The following is a 19731-nucleotide window of genomic DNA, read 5'->3' as shown; positions in this document are numbered from 1 at the left end:
CTCCTGATCATCATGTAAGCTGCTTCCCTCTGCTATACTCTTCTGCCTCACCTCAAGCCCCGAGGAATGGCTCCATCCTTCTCTGGACTGAGATCCCTCAAATGAACTTTTCCTCCTCTACAGTTATTCTGGTTGAGTCCTTTTATTCACAGCAGGGAAAAAGCTAAGTAAAACAATAACCTTGGTACAAAATACTGCTAATCCCTGACACAGGAAGTTCCTAATAATTCCATTGCAGCACATTTGAAATTTTAGCGGCATAATAAAGGGAAATTTTCAGGAAACTATTTACTGAAGAGTTTGATCAAGTTTAATTTCGTAGATATTGGCTTTTGTTCATTTTTGAGCCATGGTAGTTTCTTTCATGAGAAACTAAGACAGCAAATCATGCCTATGCTCATTTCAAGTGCACTCTACCCATGTGTCTTTCCAGGAGATTATCAATGAGTGGGATGAGCAGGAACGCATAGCCCAAGAGAAGGCAGAACAGGAAAATAGCCTGTACAAATTCAAGAGCAAGAACTCTAGGACCACCCTAAGCGAGGAAGAAGAGGAAGAACAGGAGTTCAGAAAACAGTTTCCACTGCATGAAAAGGTAGGGTGCTGGTGTCAGGATTTGTTTGGAAATGAATTCCCCTGGTTCCCCATACATTCCCTCTGAATGGCTCTGTAGTCTTTGTAATATATTTCAGTGCGTGTAAGTCTTCATTTTCTTCATGATTCATGCCTCTTTCTTCCTCTTTGTTCTAGACTGATTACAACCAGATTCTGATTTTTAAGTTTATAATTGTTTTAATATTGTTTACAGGACTTCGCAGATATTTTGATAGAGCCAACACTTGAGGAGAAAAAAGGAACTTTAGATGGACAAGAAGAGGATACAGCCACAGACCCAGCTGCCCTCTCCCAGAGTTCAATGCAGGCAGTAATGTTGATACACCAGCAGTTGTGCCTCAACTTTGCTAGGTCCCTGTGGTACCAGCAGGCTGTGCCACCACATGAGGCAAAGCACTACCTCAGCTTGTTTGCATCTTGCTATCAGACTGGGGCTTCTCTTGTGACACACTTCTACCCGCTGATGGGTATGGCCAATTACTTTTGCTTTACCCTTGGGAAATCAAAATGAATAAATGGAATCCCTACTTCTTGAATAATTAAAATCATAAATTCACCGTTTTTATTTAATTCTTTATCAATAGTTTCCTTTGCTTAAATAATTTTACTAATTTTAAAAAGTGATTAAAAATTCTGCAATAAGATGGATTTTTATTGTTTGAATCCTTTGGGATGAAAGATAGGAACTTAGTTTATTTATGTAGTCTTTTTTCCTCAGCATTATTTCCACTTCCCTGTCATAGACTTAATGCTTTCTAGTCAGGTATTCTTGGGAGCAATCTGGGAACTCAAACTGTCAAAATCTAATGTGATGGTTGTTTTTGATGCAGTTTCCAGTGTGACCTCAAGAATTGTCCCATGCAAGTAGGAAGAAGGCTTTAACTTCTCTACTGATCTAGAATTGCTAAAGGAACTGAATTTGAATGCATTCAGTCAAATATTTTTGTTTATAGATAAGCATCTTACTTCCACAAAACCTGGAAGCTTGTGGTAGCTACTGTGCTAATAAGGTCACTCATCTAGGCCAGTGTTGCTTTAGGAGAGAATAGCATTAGAATACCTGTTTTACTAGTCCCACCCAATTAGTTGATTGTTTCTGACATCTTTGTAATTTTGATAAATTACCTGAGTTCTCTGACTTCACCATAATGATGTTACCTTCACAGGAGTTGAACTGAATGACCGACTTTTGGGCAGCCAACTTTTGGCCTGTGCCCTTTCCCATAACACACTCTTTGAGGAGACAGCCTCAGACCTAATGGTGAAACCTGATGGGCCCTATGATTTCTACCAGCACCCCAACGTATCAGAAGCAAGACAGTGTCAGCCTTTGCTTCGGGGTTTCTCAGAGGCCGTCAGTCAGTTGCTGCAGGATTGGCCGGAACACCCTGCACTTGAACAGGTAGGGCAGCTGGTGAAGAAGGGATGAACTGCCCACAGGACCTTAACTGCCCTGGGAATGTGGCCTCTTACTATGTCCAAGGGCATTCCCTCGCACACTTGAACATATAAACAAAGATTTAAAGAACAATAATTGAGATGCTATTTGATCAGGATCCACAGTCCTGGAAATTTTCATCCACAATTTTCAGAGGTGCTTTCAAAATAGAGAATGAAGGAATGAAGCTTCCTGTCAGAACTCCCTTCAGTAGCCTGTGACTGAATAACTGTTTTTGTTTTTTTTTTTATGATTCTTTTTAGTTACACATGACAATAGAATCTATTTTGATATAATTATACAATCATGGGAGTCACTGGTATTTCTGCTGAGATACCCAAATCTTTTTTTCTGTAGCTGCTGGTCGTAATGGACAGAATTCGTAGTTTCCCACTTTCCAGTCCTATCTCAAAGTTTCTGAATGGCTTAGAGATTCTTCTGGCAAAGGCACAGGTAAGATTCCCTCTTTTTCTTCTTTTAATTTGTGGTATTCTGACAAACGTTTTATCTCATGATTTTTTGTTAGAGGAACAAAGAGTTCATAGTTTGATTTGGAGAAAGATAAACATCTTTGGTTTTTCTACTATGGGTGGAGATCAGTACAGTAAATCTGTTGCCCCTGTGGTAGGGGTGACTATGCATAACCTCTTTTGGGGAGTGAGACCTAGTATCCCCTGGCACTGAATTCTCACTTTGCCGAAATGTCCAGTGAGCCTTCAGTCTGGCTGAGTGCTCACATAGGTCATCTTCCTCAGTCCCTACACAGCCTCTGAGGTGACTGGTGCCTCTCCATTTCACAGAAATAGTCACTGACTCTGTTCAGGGTCAGATAGCTTACAACAGTAATTCAGACATCAGTCCACAGACCCTATGCTTTTTATGGTCTTCTACAACATGACAGCTGCAGTTCTATCACACAACCATAAACTTGAACCTGGATACACTGATTGTAAAATCATCACTGCTGGTGGTAAAAGTTGTCAAGGATCCTGTAGTGTTTCTCAAGAAAAGTCTGAAATGTTATTGGGAATACATGATCATGGGGCTGCATAAAGGGCATAGTACATTCTGTCTTTTTTGTTGTTGTTGTTGTTTTAATATACCCCTTTAGGACTGGGAGGAGAATGCAAGTCGAGCTTTGTCTTTGCGGAAACATCTTGATTTGGTCAGTCAGATGATCATTCGGTGGCGCAAACTGGAGCTGAAGTAAGTGACTCTCCCTCTTAAAATTAATTGTTAAGCACTATTATATATTGATGGGTTTCTTGGAATGTTTATGTTATGGCAGTTAGAATCTGCTTTTTCAGCCATTAATCACTGAGTTTAAAGCAGGACATTAAAATGATCTTAAAAAGACCATTCTTATTTTTTAATCTTTCTTTTTTGTGGTACTGGGATTTGAACCCAGGGAGACTTTATGTGAGCTACATCCCTATTCCATTTTAGTTTTCATTTTGAGACAGTCTCACTAAATTTCTGAGGCCAGCTTGTAGTCCCCCTAAGGCCATATACTTGGAGACGGCAAAATGGGTAGTTTTTTCCATCTCCATTTGTGAGAATATGAGGATTTAATTTCTGTGATTTCACATTTTTCAAATGGATTGCCTAAATGTCTCCATGGCCTCTTTTTCTTATGTTTCAGCTGTTGGTCCATGAGTTTGGATAATACCATGAAGCGCCACACTGAGAAATCCACCAAGCACTGGTTCTCCATCTATCAGATGCTTGAGAAGCACATGCAGGAACAAACAGAGGAACAAGAAGGTAATACTTGGCAGGAACTTCCTGCTCATTCAATGATTTCAAGCTAAATTGAGTACTGCAAAGTATAGGATTTACCTGTTCCCATAAGTCACAGAGGTTTAAGTGACTTGTTCAAAATCTGGAGAACCAGTATATGATAAAAAATTTTGGTATTCTGTATTCTTCATGTCCATGATTCAAAATGAAAGTTGCCTTCTTGGTAGGTAGTAGTTAACATGCTCAAGTTCAAGTTAAAAACAAAACAAACAAAAAAAAAACCTTATTATTCAATTCTGTTGCTGTGAGTGCATTTAACATATACCTTGTATGCAGCTGTTACTATCAAAGCAGTCAACATTTAGCTGTGATCTTTGCTTCAAAGTGGCTTTAACTGGGGTTCCTACTAATGGCCATTCCTTTGTATATCCCATGGTAGACTGCATGCATGTTATGGACAATGTGTGATTATTAAAAACACATGTTTTCCTCTTCTAATCTCAAAAGATGACAAACAGATGACTCTGATGTTGCTGGTCAGCACGTTACAAGCATTTATTGAGGGATCCTCTCTGGGGGAGTTCCATGTGCGACTTCAGATGTTGCTGGTTTTCCATTGTCATGTTTTGCTGATGCCACAGGTTGAAGGAAAGGGTGAGGATTTTTTTTTTTTTTTTTCCTTTATAGTGCACTGTTAAAATGGGTTAGGCTTTGAATCCTCCACATGAGACAGTTATGTTTTTTGTACATCAGGTTTTAAACAAGGCACTTCTAATTATCTGTTTAATTTTAATATGATTCACACTAGATACAGATATAGTCAAAGCAAAGTACAGTTGATTATAGATGAAGCACTGACTAGTGAACTCTGGCAGAAGCATATTGCCAGATGAGCCAGGCATAGTGGCACACCTGTAATCCTAGTGACTTGGGGAGGCTGAGACGGAAGGATTGCAATTTTGAGACCAGCCTTTGCAACTAAGTGAGACCCTGTCTTAAAATAATAGAAAGGGGACTGGGGATGTAGCTCAGTGGTAAAGTAGCCCTGGTTCATTCCCTAGTACAAAAAAAAAAGAAATACATACATATATACATACATACATACATACATTCCCTCCCCTACCAGATGAAGTTCTTGGGAACTTGTGTGTCAAGCAGTACATCTTTCCATCTATCTGGATACTGTTTATTTCCTGCTAAGCCAGTGCTTAATCCAGGTCACTAGTATGCTCTTTGATCTAGTGAGAATACTGCCATAATTTCAAGGAACTGCATATAAAATTGCTACTATAAGTTATTATCCTTGACCACAGCAGGTTTAGGACAAAACTGTGAAGTGAGTGTAGGATGTACATGAGTGAACAATTGAGATGAACCTCTTAATATGCCATCGTTTAAAACAGTTGTAGTGTCTATTGATTTTATAAGAAGATTCAGATAAGTTTTGAAGTAGTGATTTTAGCAGAACTTCTCTGCATACCTTATCTTCAAGAACTAAAGAGCAATAAGACCAAAAAAGTCTGCTGTAAGCTGAAATGAAAAATAAATTAGTGTTTATAGCCTACCATCTCTGCGAATTGCTAAGCTCAGACAGGCTTCCTAGATAATCTGCCTGTGCAGTATGCTGTAATTGCATGGCATAAAGAGTAATGAGGAAGGCTTGCACTGAAATGTGAAACCCACAGGTGGTGCCCGTAACACATGCAGCAATTGTGGTGTGTTGTTTCCTTTTCATTTCTTTCAGATTCACTTTGTAGTGTTCTATGGAATTTGTACCATTATTACCAGCAATTCTTTGACCGGGTCCAGGCCAAAATTGTGGAACTTCGTTCCCCTCTAGAAAAAGAACTTAAAGTAAGATGAACAACTCTCATGATCATCTTTGGGGGGAAAAACAATCAAATTCTTTTTCTTTATTTCTGTTCTTTTGTCCATTTAACAGAGGCCAGGACCAAAGGGAATAGAGGCAAGTGATGCTGCAAGTAGGACAATAAGACTGATATTTTGTGATGGTAGCCCCATTAGTGACCTGACCACATGTGTGAGGGCCCTCTCTCTTTGATGCTTTCAGAGGTTGTGGAACCAACCCCTGGCAAAAGGAACATGACTGGCCCAGTAGTTTCTAAGTTAGAGTACATACCAACTGACCTATTGATTGTAGCAGCACTCTTATTGATAGCTTTGAAACAAATTCATGGTTCCTCTTTTATACTTGCTTTATTTCTTCCTTGACACACAGTCTTATATTTGAGGTGGAGTGGGTACTGGTCTTTGGTAAACAGACAAACTAAGGGGGAGAAAAAACCAGAATAACCCAGCTTTATAAAACCATTTCTTGAGCTTCATTTATCTTTCAGGAATTTGTTAAGATATCAAAGTGGAATGATGTGAGCTTCTGGTCCATTAAACAATCTGTGGAAAAGACACATAGGTAATTTATATTTTAAAACTAGGGCGACTAAAACTCATAATTTTGTATGGTAGATAGCAAGACTACATTATTACTGTGGTCTGGCTTTGAACTTCTAAAAACCCCCTATGTGGCTTTCCTATACCTGGCCCAGTTGGCCAGAGCAGGAAGAATGGGTATGCCTTGATTGAAAGTATGCTGTGTAGTCTGGAGAGACTGACCTTCTGTTACCTACTAACTGTTCATCTTGAGCAAAGCAACCCCACCATTCCTAGCTTCAATACTTTCTTCTAAAAAAGGGGGGGGGGGCATGACAAATTTGCTATATTTCTTGTTTGTTTGTTTGTTTAAAAACAAAAAAACAAAACGATTGTGAATATCTAAGATCATTGTATACAAAAGATACAGATACTTATGGTGCATTTTAAATTTTTAAAAATATTTCACTTTGCAATCAATTTTTGTCTTATCTCTGTTACCACCCGGGATCAGAACCCTGTTTAAATTCATGAAGAAATTTGAAGCTGTCCTGAGTGAACCCTGCCGGTCATCCTTGGTGGAGAGTGACAAGGAGGAAAAGCCTGACTGTTTGCCCAGTCCAACAGATGAAGCCACAAGTGAGGCATCTCCTATCCAGAGTCTGAACAGGGCACTGAGGGAGACCCTGTTAGCCCAGCCAGCAGCTGACCAGGTAACTAGCTTGTGGGACTGTGTGCTTATTCCATCAACCAGTCAGATAGAATCTGTTCTATTTCTAAGTAGTGACCTGGGAAGTAGACAAGGAAATGCCTTTGAAGTTCTGTTCTTTGGTTGTGTTTAATATTTGTTTACCTGACTCTGCTGCAGGATAAGATAGTAGACATTGTTCTTGCTGCTAAAAGTTTAATGTTAGCCTGTGGGAAATAATTGTTGTGGTTTTCTGAGAACATTTCATTCATCTACCTATAAGGGAAGATTTTGAGCATCAGTTTAAGAAGATACCATTGAGGCTGCCTTTGGTGCCACTTGAGGAAGCTGCTGCCCAGGGGTGAATGTATGCAGTGAATAGCTTGCTGGTTCTTAGTGGTTGCTGGTTATTATGGTATAAATATTTCTACCAGGTGTAACTAAAAATATATATATTTCTACCAGGGCTGGTTTCCAACACCACAGTTGGCTTGCAAAATTCCTGAAAATGTGACAGATCCTGAGTGAGCAGGTCTGTTGTAGGATGGTGGTTCCAGCTGTTCCCCTTGGTGTTGGAGCTTCAGGATTGGGGAACATTTCCTCAGGGGAGTTATTTCTTTTGGCTTCTTGATGGACTTAAACTTCCATGTTCAAAGAGTTAGTAATGGAGATCACTGAGCTATTTTAATTAATTTATTCAGTACAGATACAGTTTTTTCCTGAATATTTTTTATTATACTTGGTTGGCTCTGTATTTTTCATGTTGATCTGCTATCATTTGGGAGTTCTTATCCCCCTAGTAGACCATGAGCTCTTTGATGGTAAGGACTGTGTCTTGGTTGCTGCTGCATTCACTGAGCTATTTTAATATTGTAATAGTTCCAAAGCATTACAGAAAGCCACATATGGCTGTATAGCTATCATATAGCACTCAAATTTCTTTTCTTTTTACTATATATATCTGCTTCTGTCATTCTGGTTAAAACTTTTGATTCGCTAATGATAGTAGCATAGGAATTGCATGGATTCTTCAGGAAAAAAACAAAAAGAAAAATATTCCTCAGGGCATAGAGGCCCTTCATCTAACATTTGAATTCCTCATATTTGAACTGTTGCTTAGAAATTGGAGGGCAGGGTAGATGGTAGGAGAAGTAGAATGTGGTAGACCAGTTTTGCCTTGATTGTTTGTCTGAGAGACAACAATGTGGCATAATTCAGTACCTTAATAAGGGCAACAGTTATATTTATTCATTCTTCCATATTTGTAGATCAAAACCAGAGTCTCCTTGTGACTAGAATAGAAAGTCTTGCTTGGTGTAGGGGGTGTCCTTGTGTTTCAGTGCTCAAATGCAAAGCAGTAATGCAATTCCTGAAATATTCATAGTATATGTCTTGTTTTAACTCTGGTGCTACATGTATTCTCATGAGACTTCTGTGGTGGTGTTAACTTTATATTTGCTGAGCTGGGGGTTGGGGCATGATGTATACATATGCACTGTTTAAATTTAGCACCTATGCAAGTTAAAACTGTTACTGTCATTCTTGGCAGTGAGGCTAACCTGTACACTCTCTCATAGGCCACAATTCCAGAACAGCAACAGGGTGCTACTCCTTTCTCTGTAGAAGGAAAACTTCTGCGTCGCTTGCCAAAGCTCATGAAACGAATGAGGAAGATATGCCTGACATTCATGAAAGAGAGTCCGCTGCCTCAGCTCGTGGAGGGATTTGATCAGTTCACTGGTGGGTGCCAGAGGCCAAGGTGGAACCTGCTCGCTCTCAGTTCCCCAGGGGTCCAGGAGGGCTGGGAAATGTGGTACCTGTGTTATTTTTTAATGTCTTATATAGCATTAGTTAACTGAATAAGTGGTGGGCTAAAAGCTAGTAGAGCCCAAAGAGAGGAGCCCACTGAGAACACACAAACTCTTCTCATTTTCATCGTGTCATCTTTGGATGTAAACTAGTGATAACTGTGTTGCCTGGGATGGTCTCAAACCCTTGGGTTTAAGTGATCATCCTGCCTCAGCCTCCTAAGTAGCTGGGACTCTAAGCATGTGTCACCATTTGCAGCCTGGCCATTTTCTATAACAGTCCATCTATGCTAGTTCTTGTTGGCTGCGGGCATGAGTGAAGGGACACAGAGGTGGGTTTCCCAGAGTCCTAAGCTATCCCCATCTCTCAAAATTTCTCCCTTGAATAAAATGAGAAGAAGAATTCATCCACTGTCTTCCTCTTGCTTTCTTCATTTCAGAGAAATGTTGTAGTTTCTTTTCCAGCTGTCCTTACTCAGGGCAGTACAAGAATAAGAGAACCAAAATCTGTTCAGTTGTCTAATATAGCAGTAGATGGGAGGGGAATCCATATCTTAATAGATAGTTTTGGCTTTGGGGAGCCTTTACCACCTGCCTCATCCCTATCCAACTCTGGCCAGCCTTCTTTTAATTAGCCCTCAATCTGAAGTTGAGGGATCTCTTGGTTTTAACAGCTTAAATAGAATAATAGCCTGCTAACTATCATTCAAAGTGACCTATCCCTGGGCCCGTTGATGGGAGTGAATGGAACACAGATCTAGGTGCATCTCTTGGATGCCCAGCCCTCCAAGTGTGCATTTGTCCTCATCTCATAACTGCTTGTATTAGATCTGCCAAAGTAGCCTTAACAGTATATGACAGGCTGAGTGGCTTAACCAGCAGAAATTTATTGTGTCACAAATCCGTAAGCCTAAGGTCAACATGTCAGGAGAGTTGATTTCTTCTTCTAAGACCTTCTCTGCTTACAGATGGTCACCTTCCCACTCTGTTCTCACATGTCATTCTTCATCTGTTTTCTTTGTGTCCTAATCCCTTCTTTGGGGGACTCTAGTAGGATTAAGTTAGGGTGTGCCCTCATTTTACTTATATCTTTAAAGGCCCTATCCAAATATAGTCACATTCTGAGATATTAGGGGTTAGGACTTTCACACAGGAATTTTGTGGAGCTGAGCATAATTCTGTGGCAAAATGGCAGCATCCTCATGTCATAGGTGCCCTTGTGTATTCAGGAAGGCAGTGGTGCTATAAAGAATTTGAGTTTTGGAGTTGGGTAGACCAGAGCCGATATCCTGATTCAGCCACTCATTGGATGAATGGCCTTTAGAAAATTACCAGATCTCTTTGAGCCTTTAAGTCTGTAAAATGGATGCTGCAAATAAGTGCTTCTGAAATTGTGCGGATACAAGAGCATTTACCAAGTACTGGCTTAGAGTAGGAACTTAATACATACTGTGTTGTTTTTCTTTTCTTTCTTTTTACCTCTATTTCCAGGCATCTTGACCAGTTTCATTCAAACACATATTGAGCATTTGCCAATTGGTAGCTGTGTTGCCTAGGATGGTCTCAAACCTGTGGGCTTAAGTGATCCCACTGCCTCAGCCTTCTGAGTAGCTAGGACTCTAAACATGTACCACCACTTGCAGCATGGCCATTTTCTATAATAGCCCATCTAGATACCGTGTAAGGTACCTAGATAATAGAGGTCAGTGGTACCTAGTCCTCATTGCCACAAAATATCCTTGGTTTTGAGTAACTTGACAATAAGCCCCTAGAATTTTCTTTTTTTGTCTCATAGGTGAAGTGATTTCTTCTGTAAATGAGCTGCAGAGCTTAAAAGTGGAGCCCTCTGCAGAAAAGGAGAAGCAGCAGTCAGAAGCCAAGCATATTCTCATGCAGAAGCAGCGAGCTTTATCAGACCTCTTTAAACACCTTGCAAAAACTGGTAAGGTACTCACCAAAAATACTAAGAAATAAAATCAGCTTTTGGGGGAAGAAAACACATATGGGTGATTTGGAAGAATTCTGGAGGCAGTTGAAACAGTGTCTGGAAAACAAAATGATGGGTAAGGTTTTAAAATGTCATTCAAGAGTTCTAGTTGCTTATGCAGGAAAATCCTATCACAAATCATTGATTCCCAGATGTTTTCAGTTTTATAGTAAGATCTCTTATAATATATTGTATAGTACCCATCTTTCCAACACAGAATAGAGAGCAGTGTTTCCCAAATTAGTAATTACTAAGTTTACAAGTCACCTGGAGAATCGTGTTAAAGTATAGGCACTGATCCTGTTTCAGTTGATGTGGAGCAGGGCCTGAGTTTGCGTTTCTGATAAACTTCTGGGTGGTGCTGTTCACAGGACTTTGAGTGGCAGAGATAAAGGGGGCATATCTGTTCTCCCTGGGTTTCTTTGCTTAACTGAATGAATGCTGTTTCCTAGGTTTGTCATATCGCAAAGGTCTTGCCTGGGCCCGTTCAAAAACTCCTCAAGAGATGCTTCATCTTCACCCATTAGATCTCCGGAGTGCATTGTCCATAGTCAGCAGCACTCAGGAGGCTGATTCTAGGTTGGTTTGTTTGTTTGTTTGTTTAATTACAAATGGACCAAGTCATTCAAGCCTCCATGTCCTCATTTGCCAATACGAGGACAATAATGTCTCTCTGTCTGGCAGAGTTGTTGTAAAGAGTAAGAAAGATACCACTCATCAAAGTGCATGGTTTAGGATCTGGCATCTGATGAACATTCAGTAAATGTTAAATTTTCTGCTTTCTTTCCCCTTCTTTGTATTTACCTCTCCTGTTTTGTTTTTGTTTTTTTTGTTTGTTTGTGGGGTTTTTATTGTTGTTTTGGCTAAAGCACATGTTCTACCACTGAGCTATACCCCATCCAGCCCTTGTTCTCTTTTTCTGGTCCTTTGATTTTCCTGAGGTCTGCTGATTTGATTCGAATGTGAAAGAATGGCCACAATTTTCACTGCCTCTAATATATCCAAGTTTTAATATATTCTCAAATATAAGATTCCGTAAACTTTTGAAACAAAACAGAGCTTGCTTTCCCTCCTTCCCTCCTTACCCAGGGGCACTTAACCACCAAGCCTCATCATTAGCCCTTTATCTTTTATTTTGAGACAGGTCTCAGTAAGTTGCTTAGGGCCTCACTAAGTTGCTGAGGCTGGCTTTCAACTCCTGATACTCCTGCCTCAACCTCCCTAACAGCTGGGATTATAGGCATGTACCACCATGCCCCAGCAAACAGAGATGTTTGTATGTTAATATTCACACAAACCTTGTTGTAAGTGATGATTTGCATGTGTTTTGTTTGTTTAGTGGCTCTCTTAAGGCTTAAATTTGAATGCAACATAGCATTGTAAAAAGAGGAAATTGTATACTAACATTGGATTTTTAGTTTTTTAAGATAATCTGCCATGTGGGCTTGCTAGAGCTAAGTCATGTATTCTCTAGTTTGCTTTAGTCTTCAGCAACCCCCACATTGAGGTCAGCTGTCACTGCCATGTATCATTTCGTGCTTTGTTGTCATTAATCATTGATTTTATCTACCTAGCCCTTGTAAACCAGAATTTATGGCCCCCAACCTCCACTGACAAGATAGTTTTAAAGATTTCATTGAGGAAATCATATGGTCATCAAATTGATTTACCTATCATACTTCTGGTATTAAATATAAAACACATCCTTCATATACAGGAAGAATGAATATCTGACTGAGTGAATCCTAATAACAAATCTATATAGACTATTTGCTTTTGATTGTGGACAAATAATAGATTAAATTTCTGAGTCTTCAAGATCTGGGGTGGGAGATTATGGTTTTAATTAAGTAATTAATTGTTGATTTATTTTTCAGGCTGCTTACAGAAATCTCGTCTTCTTGGGATGGGTGCCAGAAGTATTTCTATCGCTCTCTTGCAAGGCATGCCAGGCTTAACATAGCCCTTGCAACTCCTGCCAAGGTAGAATAATAGAGTATGAGAATTGCAAGGGTCTAGGGAAAGCTCCTATTCATCCCAGGGTTGCATTCTCGGACCTTGTAAATGATAGCAGCCTATTAGTGGAAGCAACTGAGCTTTTGCAAAACTCATTAAACCCAAAATATAATAAATCAGTATAATTTTGTGCTAAGTCATGCCCCCTAAACCTGCCTCTGCCCGCCATCCAGGTTCTCTACCACTGAGCTACAACCCCAGATCTTTTTATTTTGAAACAGGCTCTAAGTTGCTGAGGCTGGCATTAGACTTGTGATCCTTCTGCTTCAGCCTTCTGAGTAGCTGGGATTACAGGCATTTGCCAACAGGACCAAGTATATAATAAGAAAAGTATGGAAGAAAGACTTCACATGTGCCATCTTAATCTTTAACACTTAATCGTAGTTCGTATTGATGGAATAGCAATGATATGTGGAAGCATAATCTGGGAATCAAGGCTCATAAAGATTCATGTAGTCCTTCTAGAATGCAGCACATCCTCAGCTTATATAAACAAGAGTCTCTACCCTGAGAGTTTTTCTTAAAAAACAATAGCTTTCTTTTAGAGCCTCCCTGGCTCTAAAAGCAACACCTCCCGCATGCTTTTCTTTCTCCTTCTGCCAGGAGATGGGCCTAGGCAACATTGAGAGGTGTAAAGGGTTCTCGGCACACTTGATGAAGATGCTCATCCAACAGCGGCGCTCCCTGACCACTCTGACTGAGCAGTGGATTATTCTCAGGTATCAGCTGACAAGTTGGGTTATAGCAAATTAGCATAGTGCAAATGTGTACAACAACTCACTAGCTGCAAGTGGTGAGGGGAATAAGACCTGCTTTCAACTGTGAAATGAATGTGAGACCCCAGTAAGAGGACAGATTTTTTCTTGACTCTGCAGCTTGGTTTTGGCAGTATTCCTATGGCCCCGTTCTTCCTGCTTTCTCTGGCCACACCTTTTGAGAGAATGAGGCCTAGGAAATGCATTCAGGGCTGAGTTAGAGAAAATTGTCATAGGTGAACTACACTTGGGTCTGGAATGAGGATGTTGGTTGTTGAAAGTCCAAATCCCTTTGGGCTGATAAGGTTGTGTTTGTAATTAGGACATCATCACCTATGGACAGTGATCAGATTCGAGTCTGTTTCTGATGGTTAGCATTTGAGAATCCTCAAGTGGCAATTTGCTGAGCCGTATATGGATGTTCCTCAATAGAAACACATAATTAAAAGATGAATACAATTAGGAAGGCTGTCGTCATCTGTTGAATGGATTCTTGGCTGAAAGACTTGCTTCACTTTGGCTTCATCTATTTTCTGCTCCATTTGTTAGGATTTATTTCATAAAGTGTCATACATTTACTAGATATTAGTAGTTGAAATTCCTGCAGTGATGTGATTTTGTGTTGGTTTTCAGAAGGCTCTAAGTAAGAATCAGGTAACAAGCCATTAATTTTGATACCTCTTCTGAAAGACCAACCTTGTGTTTAAATGCTCTAAGAGGCATTTTAGCAGACTTCATACTTACCTAGGGTATTTTTTTTTTTCTTTTTTTTGAGGTGCTGAGAATCAAACCCAGGGCCTTATACATGATAGGCAAGTGCTGTACCACTGAGCTACAACACAGCCCTTCTTATTTACATGGAAAAGCCCACGCTTGTCTAAAGCATACAAATTTATTATTAAAAACAACACAGTGACGTGGTTGAAAATACTATTGTGTTTTCCTTATGGTTTTTCTGCACAGGAACCTTCTCTGCTGTGTACAGGAGATTCACAACAGGTTGACAAGGCCTCTGGTCTACCCTGTGGCCTTTCCACCTCAGGACAGTATGCAGCAGTGGACAGAGCGGCTACAGCACCTGGCCATGCAGATCCAGATTCTGCTCGAGCAGCTTTCCTGGCTCCTCCAGTGCTGTCCTACTGCAGGACCAGCTGCAGGCCATGGAAATGCTCCATTCCAGGGTCAGCCTACTGACATCCACCTGGAAAAACCAGAACTCATCAAGGGACAGCTGTCCGGAGCAGTTCCAGACTTGATTCCCTTTTATCTAAGCTACCCATCCCCAGTACCTGGAAGTCAACTACCCTCTGGTTGCCGTATGCGGAAACAAGACGAGCTTTGGCAACAGTCAGTTGCAAAGTTAACAGAAATGCTGAAAACGATTAAAACAGTGAAAGCTAATGTTGACAAAATTAGACAGCAGTCTTGTGAGACCCTCTTTCATTCATGGTGAGTGTGTCTATCCTTATTCTTAGGTGCTTAGGTTCTTATTCAGAGTTTAGTCATAGGATAAAATTATGAAAAGAATTATGCTTGGGTCCATTGTTGTTCAGTTTATCTACATGGCACTTGGTGGTATATATCTAACCTTCAGATACAGTGGGTTTTATCCTGCATACATTTTAGTGGGTTAGAAGGAGAGGTGTGGGCGGGGGGTAGCCCCTTCCTTCCAACATTGTGGCATTTCTGTTGCAGGAAAGATTTTGAAGTTTGCTCTTCTGGGCTGAGTTGCCTGTCCCAAGTATCAGCTCATTTGCAAAGCCTAGAGTCCTTGTTCATTATTCCAGGGATAGAGGTTGAGCAAACAGAACCACAAATGAGTTTAGTCGAAAGCCTGGAATATGTAAGAAGAGAAATCAGTAAAGCTGTTGATGACTTTACTACTTGGAAAACACATCTGCTCACTTCAGGCAGCCATGGAGGTGAGAATTATTCAGAAAGGAAGAAGTGAAAATTCAACATAGAATGATGTCTTGTAGATTTAAGTCTGGGTTATGTTTTGTTCTAAATATATCTGTCCGGGGTCCTAAGATAGGAAGTATGGTTAGAATTGGCTCTCAATCTTTTTTGTCTCGCTTGTTTGAATGCCTTGTCTTTAGGTGGTATCCTGTTGCGTGCTTTGATGCACACAGGTAGAAAGGCAGCACATGCTGACCATCACAGTTCTCTCTAAGGTTGAAAAGCTTGCGAGTAAAGTTGGTGTTTATACTCACCATCTTAACTGCTACTTTCATATTTTTAGCATTTTTGGCAAAATCATTTAATATCAGATGATAAATTTGTAGGTTTTTCTAGGCAAGGAATGTGTCTTGGTGTAAACCTTGCATCCAGCACAGCTTGACACGATGGTGGTACACCAAATAGAAAGTGCTCAAAGTGGCCATTTGTTAAATAATAAAAGTATTGTTGATGATTTTCAGAGGTATCAAAGCTAGTGATTGGTTTTTGTTTTGCATTGTGCTACTTACTAGGACACCCAATGTTGGATGAAAACTTCACTGAAGATTTTGCAGAACAAATGGAAACTGCCATCCGGGCCATTCTTTGTGCCATCCAGAACTTAGCAGAAAAAAACAGTGAAAACGCAGAGGAAAGTCTTGACCAAAAAAGACCACAGGAAGAGGATGGTAAGTCTGAAGTCAGGCAAAAATTAGTTTTTATAATTGGTTCAGTTTTTGTATTTAATGTAATTCTGTATGGCTAAATAGTTAAGAATAAATATTAGAAATAGATGACTGTCTATGAATAGAGATAAAAGCATTTACTTTTCTGTTGTTTGCCATGTTATTTTCTCTGAACGAAAGAGGGAGCAAGCTTTGAGAGACTACACCCAGGACATCTAACAAAACTCTTAGAAGATGACTTCTGGGCCAGTGTGAGCACTTTACATGTACAGAAAATAATTTCTGCCATCTCTGAGCTATTGGAGAGGCTAAAATCATACAGTGAGGATGGAACCACATCAAAGCACACGGTAACCAGCTTCTTTACATACTTCTTGCTCTTCAGAATGGGCTGAGCAAAGGAAAAGTGGGGGGGAGGCCCAAAGCAGGACTCAGTGCCAAAACCACTAAGAATTTGGTATAATTTTAAATGTAAATATCATTGACAAGCTTTGATAACAACTTAGGGTTTGCTTGCTAAGGGCTACAATTGTGAGATGCATAGGTACAGAAATTAACAATCCAGAATATTGATTAAGATTCTTTCATATCCAAATCATGTACTCCCAGGTATCTGTTGCTAATGGTGGATGTTGCCACCATCAGTGAGATTTAACAGCCATCTTCTGCAAACACCATTCCCTTCACAAAAAGCCAGCAGAGAAGTTGTTGCCTCTGTAATAAGTCTAGAGAAGCAGCTTATATTGTAGGACATTGTAAGTTATTCTGCAGTATTGCCTCTAGTGTCATTTGATTTCCTCGTAGAATTTATTTATAAAAATTTATTTTAAAACAACTTTTAAGTAAATGACACTGCAGTAACTGAGAATTTGAAGGATACTTTTTGAGAGTTTATGTGAACAAGGAAGAAATTTCAGTGAGCTGTGAGTGGGAGGTATGCAAACGTGTGACTCACCAGCAGTGACATGTAGCACATTCACAAAGCCATAAAACCATTGTTCCTATCTAGATCTAGAAAGTTTTTATCTCCCCAAAGGAATAGCAGCGTAAGCAGGCCTTTTGGTTTCTCTTTGTCACCAGGTCTTCAACCAGGCCTGTGGCTTGTTGGTGCGCCTAGTGCCCATGCTGTACAGCTTCTCAGACCTTGTGCTCTTCTTCTTGACCATGTCTCTGGCAACTCACCGGAGTACTGCGAAACTGCTCTCTGTGCTTGCCCAGATCTTTACAGAGCTCGCCCAGAAGGTAAGGACTATTCACATGGAACACCATGGAGCAGCAGGGACCCAAATATTCTGTATCCTTCAGAGTGTTTGGTTTGATAGGCTTTTATTTTGAACCAACACAAATAGCAAGAGCTGATTTACTCTTCCTACAGAGTGTAGGCCTTTGTCTGGCACCTGTTTACTAAACCTGTTTCCACTAAGATCTTGGAACTTACAAACCTCCACTGATGAATTCCCTCAACTCCACAGGTTATCTAAAACCTGCTGCTGTCTATTAACACAGCCTTCCCTCCTGGGCCCCAATTTGAAGCCTTCAGGCAACTCTTAACCTACAACACCTGTGGGATGAATCTTTAAGACTATTAGGTTTGCTTTAGACTAGATAGATGATAAAGGGGCTCTTGGTATTAGGAGGAGGGTTTTTTTCTTTTTATAAGGAAGTACCTCATTTATTCAACTACATAGCCAGGACTATGAAGAGCACCAATGTTGTGGAGATTATAGATTCTGGGCAGAAGACGGTGAAATCCAATAGACATAGCATTGCTATAGAAGGTGTAGTCATGAATGTTCAGTTTGGGGACTCTTAAGTTTGTCACTTACCCCCTACAGGCCATAATTTCCTTCTTTTGTGAAGTGATATTTGCCTACACTTATACGCTTTTTGTTTTTGTGGGGGAGGTGGGAGGTGTTACTGGGGGATGAACTCTGGGGTGCTCAACCACTGAGTTACATCCCTAGCCCTTTTTGTTTTGAGATAGGCTCTCGCTAAGTTACTTAGGGCTTTGCTAAATTGCTGACGATGGCTTTGAACTTGCCTTAGCCTCCCCAGTCACTGGGATTACAGGCATGTGCCACCATCTCCACTTTCCTTTACTTGGACGCATTTTTTTATGAGAACCACCTTCCAGTGAGTTTTGTTTTGTTTCCTCTTTAGTATTCTGGGATTTTCTTCAAATCTAAGTATAATACAGTTTACTTGAAGAAGATATGAATTTACAACTAAGGATGGGGTTTGGACTTTTATAAACACTCAAAAATTCTTTGTCTCTGAAATACTGGAAAGAGTTGAAAAGTAGGAGGCAACCAGTGCCTCGTATTATTTATCTTTGAAGTGATAGGTTATTTATTGAACCTCAAGTTTGTCCCTCCAATCTTACATTGCATCACTTCTTGAAGAAAACACTGCAAAAGATAGTAGTAATCAGTGTGTGAAGGTGCACTCCCATAATCCTAGCAACTTAATAAAGAGTTTGTGACAGGAGGATGGCCAGTTCAAGACTAGCCTCAGCAACGTGGTGAGATCCTGTCTCAAAATAAAAAATAAAAAGGACTGGGAATATAGCTCAGTGTCAGAGTGTCCCTGGGTCCAACCCCCAGTAACAACAAAAAAACAAAAAAAAAAAAAGAAGAAGAAGAAGAAGAAGAAAAAATAGTGGCAGGATAGTAGGTGTAGGAAGGGTGCTTTGAGACAGGATCAGCTACATTTGTCCATTTATACTGTTGCTCTTATCTGACAGACTCTAGAATGACTGTCATGACAGACCTATGTACTTTGGGGTAGGGCCCTGGGCATGGGAAAATTCTGATGCCACCAACATGTCAGAAGCCCAGGGACTGTCCCAGATGGAGCTACTGTAGTGATGTATGCCCTCAGGAGGATATTTGAATTACCTTCTTGTGAGGTCCCTCTTTCTCCCTACATTTGAACATACCTCTTTCAAAACAACTTAGCTCAATGGGAAACTTAAATAAGTTAATAAAAATGTATTTTCTTATTAATTTTCTGAGACATGAGTTAGCCTTTTCTTTTAATGTCCAAATTGTATTCAGATCCTCTGAGTAGTGCTGAGGGAACTTGAAAGTAGGTTAATGCTTCAGTAGTAGATTTAGGTGCACAGAAAGCCATTTCTGCATAACCAAGTCAAAAATCAGGGTTCATTGATCTTAGATCTTAATTCACTACTAGTTGGCAGTTTACTTTTTAGTACATTTTCATCCTCAGACTTATAAATATCTTGATAGCATGTATTTTCTCTTAAAAATTAAAATGTCAGAGCCATTACTACTTTTCCGTTTTACTTCTGTCCCACAGGCTGATAGTTTTTCAAGCTATTTTTGGATATGAAACAGTTTTGTTGACTCTTCAAGATTGTTACCGAACCTGACTGTGTTGTTCTTTCCAGATCCCTGTCTGTGCTGGCTCAGTGACTTGCTTCTAAATAATATGTTCCTAGTATGTTTCATTCAAAATTTTGTTTTGGCAAAGTAATATATTATCACATGCCAAAGGCCTGTACAAAGTCAAAGTGTTGTATAAATCTGATGTCAAACTAAAATTACATAGTAACTATTATCACCAGGGGAGAAAGAATTACAAAAGTCTACTATACTTCCATCCGGTTTAAGATAACTGAGCTAGAAAAAGAATTAAACATTTAATTTTTTT

The 19731-nt window shown here is 39.9% G+C and overlaps 1 protein-coding gene across 2 annotated transcripts in view; it reads left to right on the top strand.

Moving 5' to 3' along the window:
- Positions 1 to 19731, top strand: part of Mdn1 (midasin AAA ATPase 1) — a 152992-nt gene that overhangs the window by 109676 nt on the left and 23585 nt on the right. For both annotated transcript variants that reach the window (XM_015499360.2, XM_048808075.1), the window contains exons 64-83: positions 434 to 595; positions 809 to 1082; positions 1782 to 2017; positions 2411 to 2506; positions 3165 to 3259; positions 3696 to 3817; positions 4301 to 4447; positions 5538 to 5647; positions 6151 to 6224; positions 6696 to 6894; positions 8447 to 8609; positions 10473 to 10619; positions 11117 to 11243; positions 12542 to 12647; positions 13284 to 13399; positions 14399 to 14884; positions 15131 to 15357; positions 15907 to 16062; positions 16240 to 16409; positions 17140 to 17301. In XM_015499360.2, coding sequence (XP_015354846.1) covers positions 434 to 595; positions 809 to 1082; positions 1782 to 2017; positions 2411 to 2506; positions 3165 to 3259; positions 3696 to 3817; positions 4301 to 4447; positions 5538 to 5647; positions 6151 to 6224; positions 6696 to 6894; positions 8447 to 8609; positions 10473 to 10619; positions 11117 to 11243; positions 12542 to 12647; positions 13284 to 13399; positions 14399 to 14884; positions 15131 to 15357; positions 15907 to 16062; positions 16240 to 16409; positions 17140 to 17301 — 3375 coding nt within the window. The remainder of the gene's footprint in view (positions 1 to 433; positions 596 to 808; positions 1083 to 1781; positions 2018 to 2410; positions 2507 to 3164; positions 3260 to 3695; positions 3818 to 4300; positions 4448 to 5537; positions 5648 to 6150; positions 6225 to 6695; positions 6895 to 8446; positions 8610 to 10472; positions 10620 to 11116; positions 11244 to 12541; positions 12648 to 13283; positions 13400 to 14398; positions 14885 to 15130; positions 15358 to 15906; positions 16063 to 16239; positions 16410 to 17139; positions 17302 to 19731) is intronic.

The sequence above is a fragment of the Marmota marmota genome, unplaced genomic scaffold (genome assembly GCF_001458135.2).
Source record: "Marmota marmota marmota unplaced genomic scaffold, marMar, whole genome shotgun sequence".
NCBI classification, from domain to species: domain Eukaryota; kingdom Metazoa; phylum Chordata; class Mammalia; order Rodentia; family Sciuridae; genus Marmota; species Marmota marmota.
The sequence above is the reverse complement of the archived record's forward strand: the minus strand, read 5'-3'. Positions and strand labels throughout refer to the sequence as shown.